The following is a 14,202-nucleotide window of genomic DNA, read 5'->3' as shown; positions in this document are numbered from 1 at the left end:
AGAGATATATTTTGATCATTTTTTTCCAGTCTGTCGGCTCGCTAATAAGACATGCGTTCTCATGAAGGACGTCAACCAACGGTGTTGGGATTCGGAACCAGGCCAGCAGGCACGGGGAGGAGAGGGATTGCTGTCCGGTTGGTACGATGCGTGCACAGGTGAGGTGGATGGGAAAGTGAATTTGGTAGTTAGTGTGACGACGACGGTAGGATGGCTAAGATAATAATCATAGTTACTGATCATAATGCTGGCACCACCGACAGTTTTATGTTTGATGTTGGTGATGATTACGGCTTGGGTGGCTGGGTGTTAATGAGTGTGGCATAGAGATCATGGTGCTGAACAGATGGTGGTGGTGAATAGATCCTGGAATTGATGATGGTTGTGAGGTTCATGGAGTCAATGATATGGTGATGGTGATGATGATGGTGATTATGATGGTGATGATGATGACGATAATGATGAAAATGGTGATAACGAATTATGGTAAATAGGATAATGATGATGACGATGATGATGGTGGTAATGATGATGACAATGGTAATAAAGATAACGATGGTGATGATAACGATGATAACGACGATGATAGTAACCTGACCTTCTTCTTTTCTGGCCTCGCTCTGACTCTCTTTCATTCCAGGTTGGGTTAAAACCTACCCCAGAAGTTTAACTTTTGACTTTACCCGAGCCTTTGTGAAAAGAAAGGACGTAGCCCTCTACGCTCCGAGATCATCGACCATCAACTTTCGTAATCTAACTGGACTCAATGTCGGCTTCATCGACGGATGGGCCTCGGATGAACATTGCTTAGCTAGATATGACGCTGATAGTATTTTGGTAATTACACTGATATTTCTCTTCCATGTCTACCGTGTGAGTAAAACAATCTTGACACCTCACAAATCCTCAATTAAAATAAGGAAAAAATATGCTGCTATATCGAACTGTGCAATGCAGGCGAGACTACTAGAGGCGTTCCACTTGGGTTTTAACCATATCCAGGCCGGGGGGGGGGGCTCTGCCCCCAACGTTTCGCGCAATATTTTCACCGTGCGAAATCTTTTGACCTCGCCACTCGCTGACGTTTTACTTTCAAGTCTTGCGCAACTTTAGAGACCAGGGGAGTGTTTCATGAAAGGACTTGTCGGACGTTTTATCCGACAAGTCCCATTTTATCCGACAGTTACCATAGTAACAGTGCCTTTCAGCCAATCAACATGCAGGGAAAGATGTCAGATCTGACAACTTGTCGGATGAAAATGTTGATGAAACACTCTTCAGGTTTGCGTCACCCGGGTACGCGTTTCAATATTACGCAACATTATGTAACTGCATGTCAGACCAAAATTGCTCAAAAACGTAATTTCGTGTACAAAGTCAATGCAAATTTTGTTTTCAACCAAAAGTCATAAATATATGATTATTTGTAGTATCCCTGTCCAAATGTAGTTATTTTATGCTGTTTATGGTCTCAGAAGAGTCCCCAACAATTTTCATTGAAAAAACAATGAAAAACAAAAGGTCCAAAAACAAAGAAATACATAAAAAATTGCAAAAAAAACTATGTAATACATAAGAAGTTGATCTGATATCGCAATTTTTTTTCATGTATACTTGCTTAATCGCTTAATGCAGAAAGTAATTGACGTGGCTGATGAGATTATTATATTAGGTGATTTGAACTGTGATGTTAGTACTTCGAAAGTAGATCATCTTGTTTATAGCTTGCAAACATTGATGTCCGGCTACTTTAACTTGTTGACATTCCTACCAGAATTACATCAGGCTAAAGTACAATAAGTGACCATATTTTTACCACTGATTCTGAAACCATTCAATGACTGGAGTATTTAGAACATTTTTGAGTGACCATTTTCTGGTCTTCACTGTATTTGGAAGCGATTCGCCTAAAAAGTTAGACAATTACATCGAATGGAGGAGTTTTAAGGACTTCAATTCAGAATCATTTTAACAAACTTTGTCACAATTATTTAGTATTTCATACAAAGGATGTGAATTATGCATGGGAATTATGGTATAATATGTTTATGAATGCCCCGTTCAAGAGAAAACGCGTTCGTAATAATCCATGTCCACGGATCACAGGAGGCTTAATTTCTTAAATGAATACTCGTGACTTTTTGCACAAGAAAGCCACAACTCACAGTCAAATGATATGGACTGCATATAGGCGTCTGCGAAATGTTATCACTCATAAAATCAAGGAAGGAAAAAGTGAGTTTATTCAGTTACAGATCACGCTGGAAACTCTGGCGCAATCTGGACAGTTCTTTAAAGTCTCTTAACCAAAAATCAGAACATTTGGAGCTTTATATAGGGAGTTAGAGGGAAAAAGTATGATTTCGCATACTAATTACGCATAAATTAGCATAATCACTAAAGAGCAAATTGCATGAAAAAATGCTATATAGTTTTGTAGACTATGTCCCAGACAATCTGTGTGCCAATTTTCGGCGCGATCACGCGGCCAACGGCCGAGTTCTCAAGGTGGGGGGGGGGGGCCTGGGAGGCCCCCGGCTAGATGAACCTCCGAAATACCCCGGCCTAGATAGGGTTAGGGTCCTATTAACTAAATCTTCATTCTTAGAAACTTGAAAAGGTGTAATAATCGAATAATGCAAGCGCGGGCTCAAAGTGAAAACTAGATATTCTAAGCATTTTTCGTAACCAGGAAGTCAATGAGTACCTTCTTAAACAATAATTGAAGCGCGAGCCAAAAATATTCATGATTTTCTAACCTAAAATGTATTACGTTTAACTTTAAAAAGGGCAATTCATTTTTAAAAAGGGGTACAATTCTTTTTAAATAAGGAACTTTCCATTTTGTATAAAGGGCATTTTTTAGGGGGGGGGGCAAGCGGCCCCTGCCCTCCCTTTCCGCCACCCCTGATTTGTGTACAAAACATAAAGAGAGTCTTTCACATAATCCGCCATTCTTTTGTTTTTTTTTAGCTTGTTTGCCATTTTAAGGATCCCCATAGGCAGTACAACGAGACCTTTAAAAACTTTCCTATTTCTTAACTAATATATTGATCCCCTCATTTTACTCTTTCCTCCCAGATAGATTCTCTCATTTGCTTTTTTGTTTCATTTTCTCATATAATAGGGTGCTAGCGTTCCATCTGATCGCATTCATCATTTTTCTACTGGACTCGAACTGATTCAAGCATTGACGAATGGCCAGGTAAGGACATCAAATTATTAGTACAAACAGCATAGGCGGCGGAAGCGGGTGGGACGTGTCCCCCCTAACTTTTAGGTGGGGGGGGGGGACGGTCCCCCTAATTTAGGGACCCCCTAATTTTTTTTTTGATAACCTTTTTTTTTTTTGCTTGTCAATTTTTTTCCAGCGTCCCCCCCTAAAGTCACGTGGACCCCCCTTAAAATTTAGGTTGATGACATTTTTTTTTCTTGGTTGTCAAAAATTTTGGTTAGTCACTCCTAAAATTTAGGTTAATAACCTTTTTTGGGGGGCGCTTGTCCAATTTTTTACCTGTGTCCATCCCGAAATTTCAGGTGAACACCCCCTAAATTTTTTGGCTTCCGCCGCCAATGACAAACAGTACCCCCTAATGCTGCAGTCACATTTTCCCTACAGTTTTGATTGCCGCCTAAAAAATAATCAGAGTGAATCACTCCAATAAATCGATATATTGACTAGAACATACACACACGCTCACATAGCAAAAATGATCTTAAAGGGCAAGTTCAACCCAGAAAAAAAATCGGATGTGAAGTAAGAAAGTTATGACATTTTAAAGTTTCGCTTATTTTTTTCACAAAACAGTTCTATGCGCAACTCAGGAGAGAGTTGATGATGTCACTCACTCACTATTTCTTTTGTTTTTATTGTTTTAATCAGGCGCGGATCCAAAGGGGGGGCCGAAGGGGCCTTGGCCCCCCCCCCCTTCGGCTAAAAAGAGAGAGGGAAAGAAAGAGAAAAAGAGGGGAAGAGGGGAAAGAAAAGAAGAAAGGAAGAAGGGAAGAAAAAAGAGAGGAAAAGGGGGGAAAGAAAAGAAGAAAAGGGAAGAGGGGGAAGGAAGGGAAGGAAGAGAAAGAGGAAAAGGGGAAAGAAAGAGAAGGAAAAAGAGAGGGAAAGGAAAAGGAGAAAAAAAGAGAGAGGGGAAAGGAAGAGAAGAAAAAGAGAGAGGAAAAAGTGGAAAGAAAAGGAAGAAGAGAAGAAAAGAGAGGGAGAGGTAGGAAAGAAGAGAAGAAAAAAGAGAGGGGAAAGAAAAGAAGAAGGGAAAGAAAAAAAAAGAGAAGAGGGGAAAGAAAGAAAGAGGAAGAGGGGGAAGGAAGAGAAGAAAAAAGGAGGGGAAGGGAGAAGAAAAAAGAGGAAGAGAGGGAAGAGAGAGGAAAACGAGAAAAAAGGAAAGAGAGGGAGAGGGAAGAAAGAAGAGGAAAAGAGAGAGAGAAGGGGGAAGAAAAGGGGAAAGGAAGAGAAGAAAAGGCGAAAAGAAGAGAAGAAAAGGGGAAAGGAAGACTAGAAAAGGGAGGGGAAGTGGAGGGGAAAGAGGGAGAGGGGAAAGAAAAGGAGAGGGAGGAAAGAACAAAAGAGAGGGGAAAGAAAAGAAGAAAAAAGGGGAAAAGAAGAGGGGAAAGAAAGAGAAAAAAGAGGAAGAGGGGGAAGGAAGAGAAGAAAAGGGAGGGGAGGGGGAGAAAAAAGAGGAAGAGGGTGAAAAGAGAGAGGAAGAGGGGAAAAGGAGAAAGAGGAAGAGCGAAGAAAGAAGAGAAGAAAAAAGAAAGACGGAAAGGGGAAAGAAGAGAAGAAAAGGGGAGAGGAAGAGGGGAAGGACGAGAAGAAAAAAAGAGGAAGAGGAGTAAAGAAAATGATATTTGAACCAAAAGAGCGCCGAAATGATGTTCGAAGGGATGCCAAAATGATGTAAGAACTGGGGGCCGAATTGAAGTTAGAACGGGGGGGGGGGCGAACTGATGATCAACCTACATGTAGGTTGCGCCGAATTGATATTCGAACTAGGGGCGCCAAATTGATACTCGAGCTAGGGGGGGGGGTGATATTCGAACTAGGGAAGGCAAATTGAGTTCGAAGGGATGCAAAAATGATGTTCGAACGGGGGGGGGGGGGCGAATTGATGATCGACCTACATGTAGGGGCGCCAAATTAATATTCAACTAGGGGCGCCAAATTGATGTTGGACCTACATATAGGGGCGCCGAATTGATATTCGAACTAGGAGGGCGCCGAAATGATGTTCGAAGTGGGGGCGCCAAATTGATACTCGAACTAGGGAGGGGGGCCGAATCGATGTTCGAGGTAGGGGGCGCCAAATTGATACTCAAACTAGGGGCGCCGAATTGATGTTCAAACTAAGGGGACGCAAAATTGATACTCGAGCTAGGGGGCGAAATGATATTCGAACCAGGGAAGGCACATTGAGTTCGAAGGAATGCCAAAATGATGTTCGAACTGGGGGCCGAATTGATGTTCGAACGGGGGGAGGCAAATTGATGATCGACCTACATGTAGGGGCGCCAAATTAATATTCAACTAGGGGCGCCAAATTGATGTTGGACCTACATATAGGGGCGCCGAATTGATATTCGAACTAGGAGGGCGCCGAAATGATGTTCGAAGTGGGGGCGCCAAATTGATACTCGAACTAGGGAGGGGGGCCGAATCGATGTTCGAGGTAGGGGGGCGCCAAATCGATACTCAAACTAGGGGCGCCGAATTGATGTTCAAACTAAGGGGGCGCAAAATTGATACTCGAGCTAGGGGGCGAAATGATATTCGAACCAGGGAAGGCACATTGAGTTCGAAGGAATGCCAAAATGATGTTCGAACTGGGGGCCGAATTGATGTTCGAACGGGGGAGGCAAATTGATGATCGACCTACATGTAGGGGCGCCAAATTAATATTCAACTAGGGGCGCCAAATTGATGTTGGACCTACATGTAGGGGCGCCGAATTGATATTCGAACTAGGAGGGCGCCGAAATGATGTTCGAAGTGGGGGCTCCAAATTAATACTCGAACTAGGGAGGGGGCCGAATCGATGTTCGAGGTAGGGGGCGCCAATTTGATACCAAAACCAGGGGGCGCCGATTGATGTTCAAACTAGGGGGGCGCAAAATTGATAGTCGACCTAGGGGGGCGAAATGATATTCGAACTAGGGAAGGCAAATTGAGTTCGAAGGGATGCCAAAATGATGTTCGAACTGAACCCCAACCGCAGGGTTCAATTTTTGAACCCCAAATCAGGGGTTCAATATTTTAACCCATAGGGTGCTGATTTCGCATGAACCTTTCGGGGTTCAATTTTGAACCTTCTTAGTGTGCAATGTGTAAAAGAATAAATGAAACTTTCATTGTAATGGTGAAAGTTTCGGATGCGTTTTTATTTTTTGACGAATCGTCAAATACTCAAATAACTGAAATAACTCTATGGTTTATATCGTTCCTATATTTTTGTTTCATGTAGTAATGCGTAAAAGACAGCTATATACAGTTGATACGACACCTTTTCGTTTCCAACCTACAGTGGGAAATCACGTTTTATTTCTTTTAAACGAAACTATTACGTGGATTTACTCAGGCCTAAACTGCATTGCTATCATTTACATTTATTGTTACATCTTGAAATAGTTGATGTATACAAGATACATGGGACCTTGGAATTCATGTTTCACTAGTATTGTATGAAAGAGAGAGATAAGAACTTATCGTCCAAAATGATGCGAAAAGAGCATTGTTTTCATATTTATAAAGACACTGACAATAAAGTATATTTTTACAGTATATTTATCTTTAGTATCTTATATTCTTTTTATATACACCGTTTACACGCATTCTGTTTCTTTTGAAAATCTATTTGGAGTATATAAAATTTGAGCAAGATTATAAGATACATAACCTTTTGATACTTTTGATTCTTTTCAAGAACATTTTACCCAAAATAAAATATTAATTTTCTTTCATGCAGAATATGCAATTTAGTTATTGCACAACCAGTTTTCATACGCGGCGATACAGGGGCGTCATCCCCGTAAGATTTTTCAACCCCTGAAGCAAAAAGTAGAAGAAAAAAAATGGGAGTACCCACAAGAACGAAGAATGCCTACAATGCAAGAGAGGTTTCTGTGAGAAGTAACTGAACTAGACATTACCCATTCGGCAATGGGAGTCAATATTTCGGCACGATTATTACTTGACTTGAAATTAGGGCCCCCTAAGAAATCCTGGATCCGCGCCTGGCTCCCACTCACATAATTCTAGCAGGGCCTACTCTGATGAGAAGTTAAACGAAATTGAAAGCATCAAATGGTTGAAATAGAAATCGCTCGAGTTTCCCGCTCGCATTGATTATTTTTTAAGGTGATATTACATTTATTCATGAACACATCATTATAAAACCATTATTCAATTGCCTCTTCTTCATGCATAGGCGGATCCAGGTGGGGACCCGAGGGGCCCGGACCCCCCTATTGGTAGAGCAAAAAAAGGGGGGAAAGAAAGAAAAAGGAAGGAAAAGAAAAGAGAAAAAAGAAAAGGAGGAAGACGAATGAATGAAATAAAATAAGATGAGAGGAAGACTTGGAAAAAATATTTTATGTCACTATATAAAATTTTCGCTCGCGCTCGCATTGCCTGTTAAGTGATCCACATATCTTGTTCAACACGGAGCTTAAATATCAAGTTTGGAAGTCAGTATACAAAACATATTTCTCCTTGGAAATTGAACTTTCATTAATTTTTGTGATTTACATATTGATTTTTAAAAAGTGCTCTGTAAAAATGTCAGTTTTATGGTCTGAATATTAACATTTTTCAATGGCGCTGCGCGTTCGCGAATTTTTATTTATCAGGTACCTATTATTTTCATGTATTCCATAATAAAGTAATCATATTCATATGATAACATGTCCTAAGGATGTCAAGGTCCTATGTCTCAAAATTAAAGTAATAATGAAACATATCAGCTCTTTATCAAGTGCGATTTACATCCACCTTACAAGTTTCCTACAAAGTGTTTGAAATATCAGACCGGAATATCAAATATTTTAAGCTCGCGCTTCGCGCTCGCTTTTATTTTCATGATAAAAGATTGTTTAGAATGCCTAGATTCTATGTCTAAATCTGAAACATGCGCGCGCATTTTCATTCAGTTATCCAGTTTCAGATCACAATATCAAAAAATTCTGCTCGCCCTTTGTGCTCGTATTATTAACGTAAGAACATCCCCTTTCATGATTTACAAAACATGAATAGAGTATCCCGTTCAAGGTCGAAATCTCGATTTTTTTACGCTCGCGCTTCGCGCTCGCATAATTTGATTGTGAAATATGTAATGTCTACATGGCTAAATGCAAGCAGTCCTTAAAAGGCACTTTTCGATCAGTTCAAAACGTATATAAACATTTTCTGCTCGCGCTTTGCGCTCGCATGATTAATGTAGGAAGATCCCCTCTTACTCATCTTTCATGATTTAGGAAACATGAATAGAGTGTCCCGTTCTAGGTCTAAAACTAGAATTTTTACGCTCGCGCTTCGCGCTCGCATAATTTGATTGTGAAATATGTAATGTCTACATGGCTAAATGCAAGCAGTCCTTAAAAGGCACTTTTCAATCAGTTCAAAACGTATATAAACATTTTCTGCTCGCGCTTTGCGCTCGCATTATTAATGTAGGAAGATCCCCTCTTACTCATCTTTTTCATGATTTAGGAAACATGAATAGAGTGTCCCGTTCTAGGTCTAAAACTATAATTTTTCCGCTCGCACTTCGCGCTCGCATCAATTGTTTAGTTATATAGCTATCTTGTTTATGATTACAAAAACTGATTAAAGTTTTCAATTCTTTATGTAGAAATGTCAAAAATTTTCAGCTCGCGCTTCGCGCTCGTATTATTTGATTGTGAAATATGTTATGTCTTCATGGCTAAATGCAAGCAGTCCTTAAAAGGCACTTTTCGATCAGTTCAAAACGTGTACAAACATTTTCTGCTCGCGCTTTGCGCTCGCATTATTTATGTAGGAAGATCCCCTCTTACTCATCTTTTTCATGATTTAGGAAACATGAATAGAGTGTCCCGTTCTAGGTCTAAATCTAGAATTTTTCCGCTCGCACTTCGCGCTCGCATCGATTGATTTGATTTACTGTTTTCTTCTGCATCCATAACATTCATATAATACATTTTTCACAACATAATAAACATAATGTTAACATTTTTGGCATGAATCATAAATAAAGAGTACTAAAGAAATAATTCCTGACAAAAATGATTAACAATTTGATATTCACAATTTGCAGGATGATTATCATCATAAGCAGATTGCTTGAAAAAATGACAATCCCAAACTTATACTAATTGAATTAATACATTTATAAAGCAGAATTGGCATATATTTTCATATACGAAACATGAATTCATGCAATATTGTATAATGAAGATGATGATGATGATGAAGGCTATGGAGATGATGGTGGTCATGATGAAGATATTGGTAGCTAAATCGAAGGAGGAATAAATTCACGATAAACAGGATACGACACAGAAATTTTACTTCAAATATTCTGATAATAACATAGATTTAATGTTTGCCTTAAATGAGTGAAGAGACGAAGATTGTTTTACAGACTCTGCTGGTAGAGAGTTCCACAAATCTGGACCATGGTGTCTTATGGATCTCTGCGCAATAAGCAGTTTGGGGTTGATTAAATGGAAATTTGAAGAGTTATGGGTACGGTATGAATGAATATATGTATTCAGAGAATAAAAGTTGTGGAATGAAGGTAGGTGGGAGCATGTTATTTACGTACTTAAACATAAGTAGTAAACTTTGAAGTGTATTTATGTCAAATACTGTTAGAGTCTTTAGTTTATGGAATAATGGATTTGTGTGTGATAAATATTGGGAATCAGTACAGATTCGATTTTTTTTTCTGTAATTAAGTAAATTGTATTAAAGTTTTCCATTCTTTATATAGAAATGTCAAAAATTTTCAGCTCGCGCTTCGCGCTCGCATTATTTAATTGATGAAATATGTAATGTCTTCATGGCTCAATGCAAGAAGTCGTTAAAAGGCACTTTTCGATCAGTTCAAACGTATACAAACATTTTCTGCTCGCGCTTTGCGCTCGCATTATTAATGTAGGAAGATCCCCTCTTACTCATCTTTTCATGATTTAGGAAACATGAATAGAGTGTCCCGTTCTAGGTCTAAATCTAGAATTTTTCCGCTCGCACTTCGCGCTCGCATCAATGGTTTATTTATATTGTATAGCTATCCTTTTCATGATAACAAAATCTGATTAAATTTTTCCATTCTTTATGTAGAAATGTCAAAAATTTTCAGCTCGTGCTTCGCGCTCGCATTATTTGATTGTGAAATATGTAATGTCTTCATGTCTAAATGCAAGCAGTCCTTAAAAGGCACTTTTCGATCAGTTCAAAACGTATATAAACATTTTCTGCTCGCGCTTTGCGCTCGCATGATTAATGTAGGAAGATCCCCTCTTACTCATCTTTTTCATGATTTAGGAAACATGAATAGAGTGTCCCGTTCTAGGTCTAAATCTAGAATTTTTCCGCTCGCACTTCGCACTCGTATCAATTGTTAAGTTATACTGTATAGCTGTCCTGTTCATGATTACAAAAACTGATTAAATTTTTCCATTCTTTATGTAGAAATGTCAAAATTTTTCAGCTCGCGCTTCGCGCTCGCATTATTTGATTGTTGAAATATATAACATCTTCATGGCTAACTGTATGCAGTCTTTAACAGGACTGGAAGGCCTACCTTTCCGATCAGTTGAAAACGTTCATCAAAAATTTCTACTAAAGCTTCGCGTTCGCAGTAATTATTGCAGGCACATCTTTTTTTCCGAATGTTCAAATTTTAGGAAAAAATACATACAATTTAAAAAAAAAATTGCTCGCACTTCGCGCAGGCACTATAAAATAAGGATTATGATATTATACATTTATGTTGATTTAAAGAATAAAGTTAAGAAGTGACTTATAGGACTACCCCCTTCAAAGAAACAAACGAAAAAAAAACATCTTCGAGCGGCCGATCGGGGAAAATATGGCTGAAAAAAAAATCCGGGCCCCTTTATTGGCGAAGGCTGGATCCGCCCCTGATTCATGTGCCTATGAAATAAGATAATTTAACATGCATCTAAGGCACTTATGATTGCCTGGGGGAGGGAGGGGCCGCCATTTTTCCGAAAAGTACACAGGGGCGCAAAAATCAGGTCGAATTTGGGCCCTCCTCCCTACGAAATCCTGGATCCGCGCCTGGTTTTAATTATACACAATTTAAATACTCACAGGTTTGACAATAACGTCCCTCTTGGTTGAACCACATAAAGTTTAAACAATGGTAATTCCACATGAAAAAAAACATGTTTCTCATGAGAAAGGGAAAATTGAAACATTTCATATGATAAAATACAAAAAAATAATGAGTTGGTGATGTCATCAGTCCCCTCATTTGCATACCGACCAGGGTGCGCATATAACTGTTTTGTGAAATTAAGTGAAATTTTTAAATGTCATAACTTTCTTATTTTACATCCGATTTTGATGAAATTTTCAGTGTTATGCGTGTTTGATTTCTCTTTTTATTCAAATTAACTTTTTTTTTTGGGGGGGGGTTGACTTATCCTTAACAACTTTTCATCTTCGCTTTTCAATACCATCAAGATCGACGTAGCCTTTGCTATTAAGCTGCCCCAACTCGAAGCCGGATTCCAGCGCCTCACGCCAAACGACTTCGCGAATAATTGCTACCTGGATGGAGCCGGTATGATGACCCGGAAGGACAACACAGAGTTTTTGACCTGGTGGAACGATGCCTTTGGACGTCTGGTTGGAACGCCCGCTTATGACGAAATCTGCACGAGACTCAAGACTGTACATGGTAAGTCGCATGCAGTCTGAACTTCAATGCAGTCATCTTCTGGCAAGCTGATTCTTCCCTTTTGAATACTTCATTCTTAAATTTTATAAATACCATGCACATATTTCAGAGTGAGGGAATGGCTCATGAATTCAGGCTGATGTTTAAAAGGGATTGAACGGGAGATTGCGTGTAACAGTACAGGTAGGCGGACAAAACAGGCACTTGATTGTGCCAACGGTCTGCATGTATATAGGATCATTAATAGGATCAAAAGGGCGTTTTGCAAAATATCCACTGTATAAATTATATGACATTCACTGAGGGCGATAGGAGTGTACTTGCAAGTTCTATAAGTTATATGTCGGGGCCTTTATATTAGGACAGTACCTTAACCAATAATAATCTTAATTATAATTTCTTTAAAATATATTACCAAGTATTACAACTTGTCCAGTCGATACATAAGAGGGTAATTCAGAAAGTCAGTTTTAAAATAGTTTAATTTGAATACGAACTGTATATGTCCATGAGTAGTGCCCACGCATTCTTTTAATAACGTCGTATTTCCACAGTCAGGGTTATTTTGTTATTGATTTGATATAAAGGTTTAGTAATGATTAATGGATATATTCCGACAATTTGAATAGCGATGTCAATTAAATTCCTGGTGTTATTCCTGTTGTGGTAATGGTGGTTCTTGATCTAAATTTCTCTATCTCTCCCATGATTTCTCCGCAAATTTCAGGACACAAACCCGGATCTGGGGCAAGAGATGTTTGTATTGGATACTAGAAACCCATTGATTCATCAACGTCACGTCTTTGAAGCTTTCCTATCGGTCAACGGATGCTTTTGTGACTGAGAAATTGACTATTGAACCATTCAATTCTGAGGTCTCGTCGGTCCTTCAATTTTTTACGACTGCTTTCGGGTTGTGGTAGCTAGCGTTGTCATGGTTGTGGTGACAACGACAACATGAAACAGGTCGAATTGGTCACGCGATTCTCTTTCAGTATAAGTAAGGAGAGTACCTCTTCGTCCTAAATCCCGAAATACTTTATTCGCAGGACGAAAAAAAATTAACCCAACGACACATTCACAAGTGTTCAACTGTCACAGAAGTATTCCTCGTCCAAGTCCACCCCAACAAAATATTGATTTTAATAAAAAGAGAAAAAAAATCAAACAAGCACAACACTGAAATTTCATCAAAATCTGATGTAAAATAAGAAAGTTGTGAAAATATCAAAATAGCTATATGCACATACCGGACAGTATGCAAATGAGGGAACTGATGACATCACTATTTTTGGTATTTCATTACATGAAATATGAAATATTTTAATTTTCTCCCTATTGTCCTGTGAAACCAAGTTTTATTTCGCCCTGGGCATGTGGAATTACCATTGGTTAACATTATACGGTTCAGTGAAGTTGGTACTTATCGTCAAAACTGTAAAAATTGAAATTTTGTATAATTCAAACAATAAAAAACAAGGAATAGTGAGTGAAGGACATCATTGATTCTTTCATTTGCACGTGACTAAATTATGCATATAACTATTTTGTGAAAAATTATCATAATTTTAAAATGCCATAACGATTATTTCTCATTCACTCATGATTGAGCAAAAACAATTTGAAGAAGTGATACCAAAAAGTCACTTGGCGGGCTGTATCTGGGTTTCAAAAAGAAAACCACATTTCTAAAAAGGTCAATATCTGCCCTTTAATTTCATACCTCAATTACAGAAAATGGTCAATAAATTACGAGGTTCTGGCTATTTGAAATAAGGCTTGAATTTCAATAATTTCATAAAATGAAGAGGTTTTACAGGCTAGCGTACAAACTCGACACTCCGTCTTGTTGACGATCAGTCATGCATTAAGCTTCTGTGGGAAAACGGTGAAAACACGTTTATTTAATCAAATTATGGAAATAAAATTACTATTTCGAGGGAACATTCTTGACCATTCTTGACCATTTTCTGCGATTAAGGTATCAAATAAAAGAGCAGATATTGAACTTTTCAGGCATGTGATTTTCTTTTTGAAATTGAGATACCCCCGCAAAAGAGTTTTTGGTATCCTTTCTCTTTCGTTTTTGCTCACTCATGCGTGAACGAGGAAATAATATAAGTAATATCAGATGAAAGAAGAGATTCTAAGCTTTAAATTGGTAGGTCATTTGTCTATTTTATTTATGATTAAATTATGATAAATCATCGCTAAATCTCGGTTTTTTTTTTTTTTTTTTTTTGACCGTATAGCAATACTTTAATCCAAACAAGTGTACATACTTCAGAAG

At 38.6% G+C, this 14,202-nt stretch overlaps 1 protein-coding gene across 1 annotated transcript in view; it reads left to right on the top strand.

Annotated features, from left to right (window-relative positions):
* LOC121413654 overlaps positions 1-13,000 on the top strand; it is a 33,292-nt gene extending 20,292 nt beyond the window's left edge. The window contains exons 4-8 of the mRNA XM_041606568.1: positions 30-158; positions 641-837; positions 3,128-3,205; positions 11,696-11,912; positions 12,640-13,000. Of these exons, the coding sequence (XP_041462502.1) occupies positions 30-158; positions 641-837; positions 3,128-3,205; positions 11,696-11,912; positions 12,640-12,686 (668 nt within the window). The 3' untranslated portion in view covers positions 12,687-13,000. The remainder of the gene's footprint in view (positions 1-29; positions 159-640; positions 838-3,127; positions 3,206-11,695; positions 11,913-12,639) is intronic.
* Positions 13,001-14,202: the final 1,202 nt, after the last annotated feature.

Source organism: Lytechinus variegatus, chromosome 4 (assembly GCF_018143015.1).
Source record: "Lytechinus variegatus isolate NC3 chromosome 4, Lvar_3.0, whole genome shotgun sequence".
NCBI lineage: Eukaryota > Metazoa > Echinodermata > Echinoidea > Temnopleuroida > Toxopneustidae > Lytechinus > Lytechinus variegatus.
The sequence above is the reverse complement of the archived record's forward strand: the minus strand, read 5'-3'. Positions and strand labels throughout refer to the sequence as shown.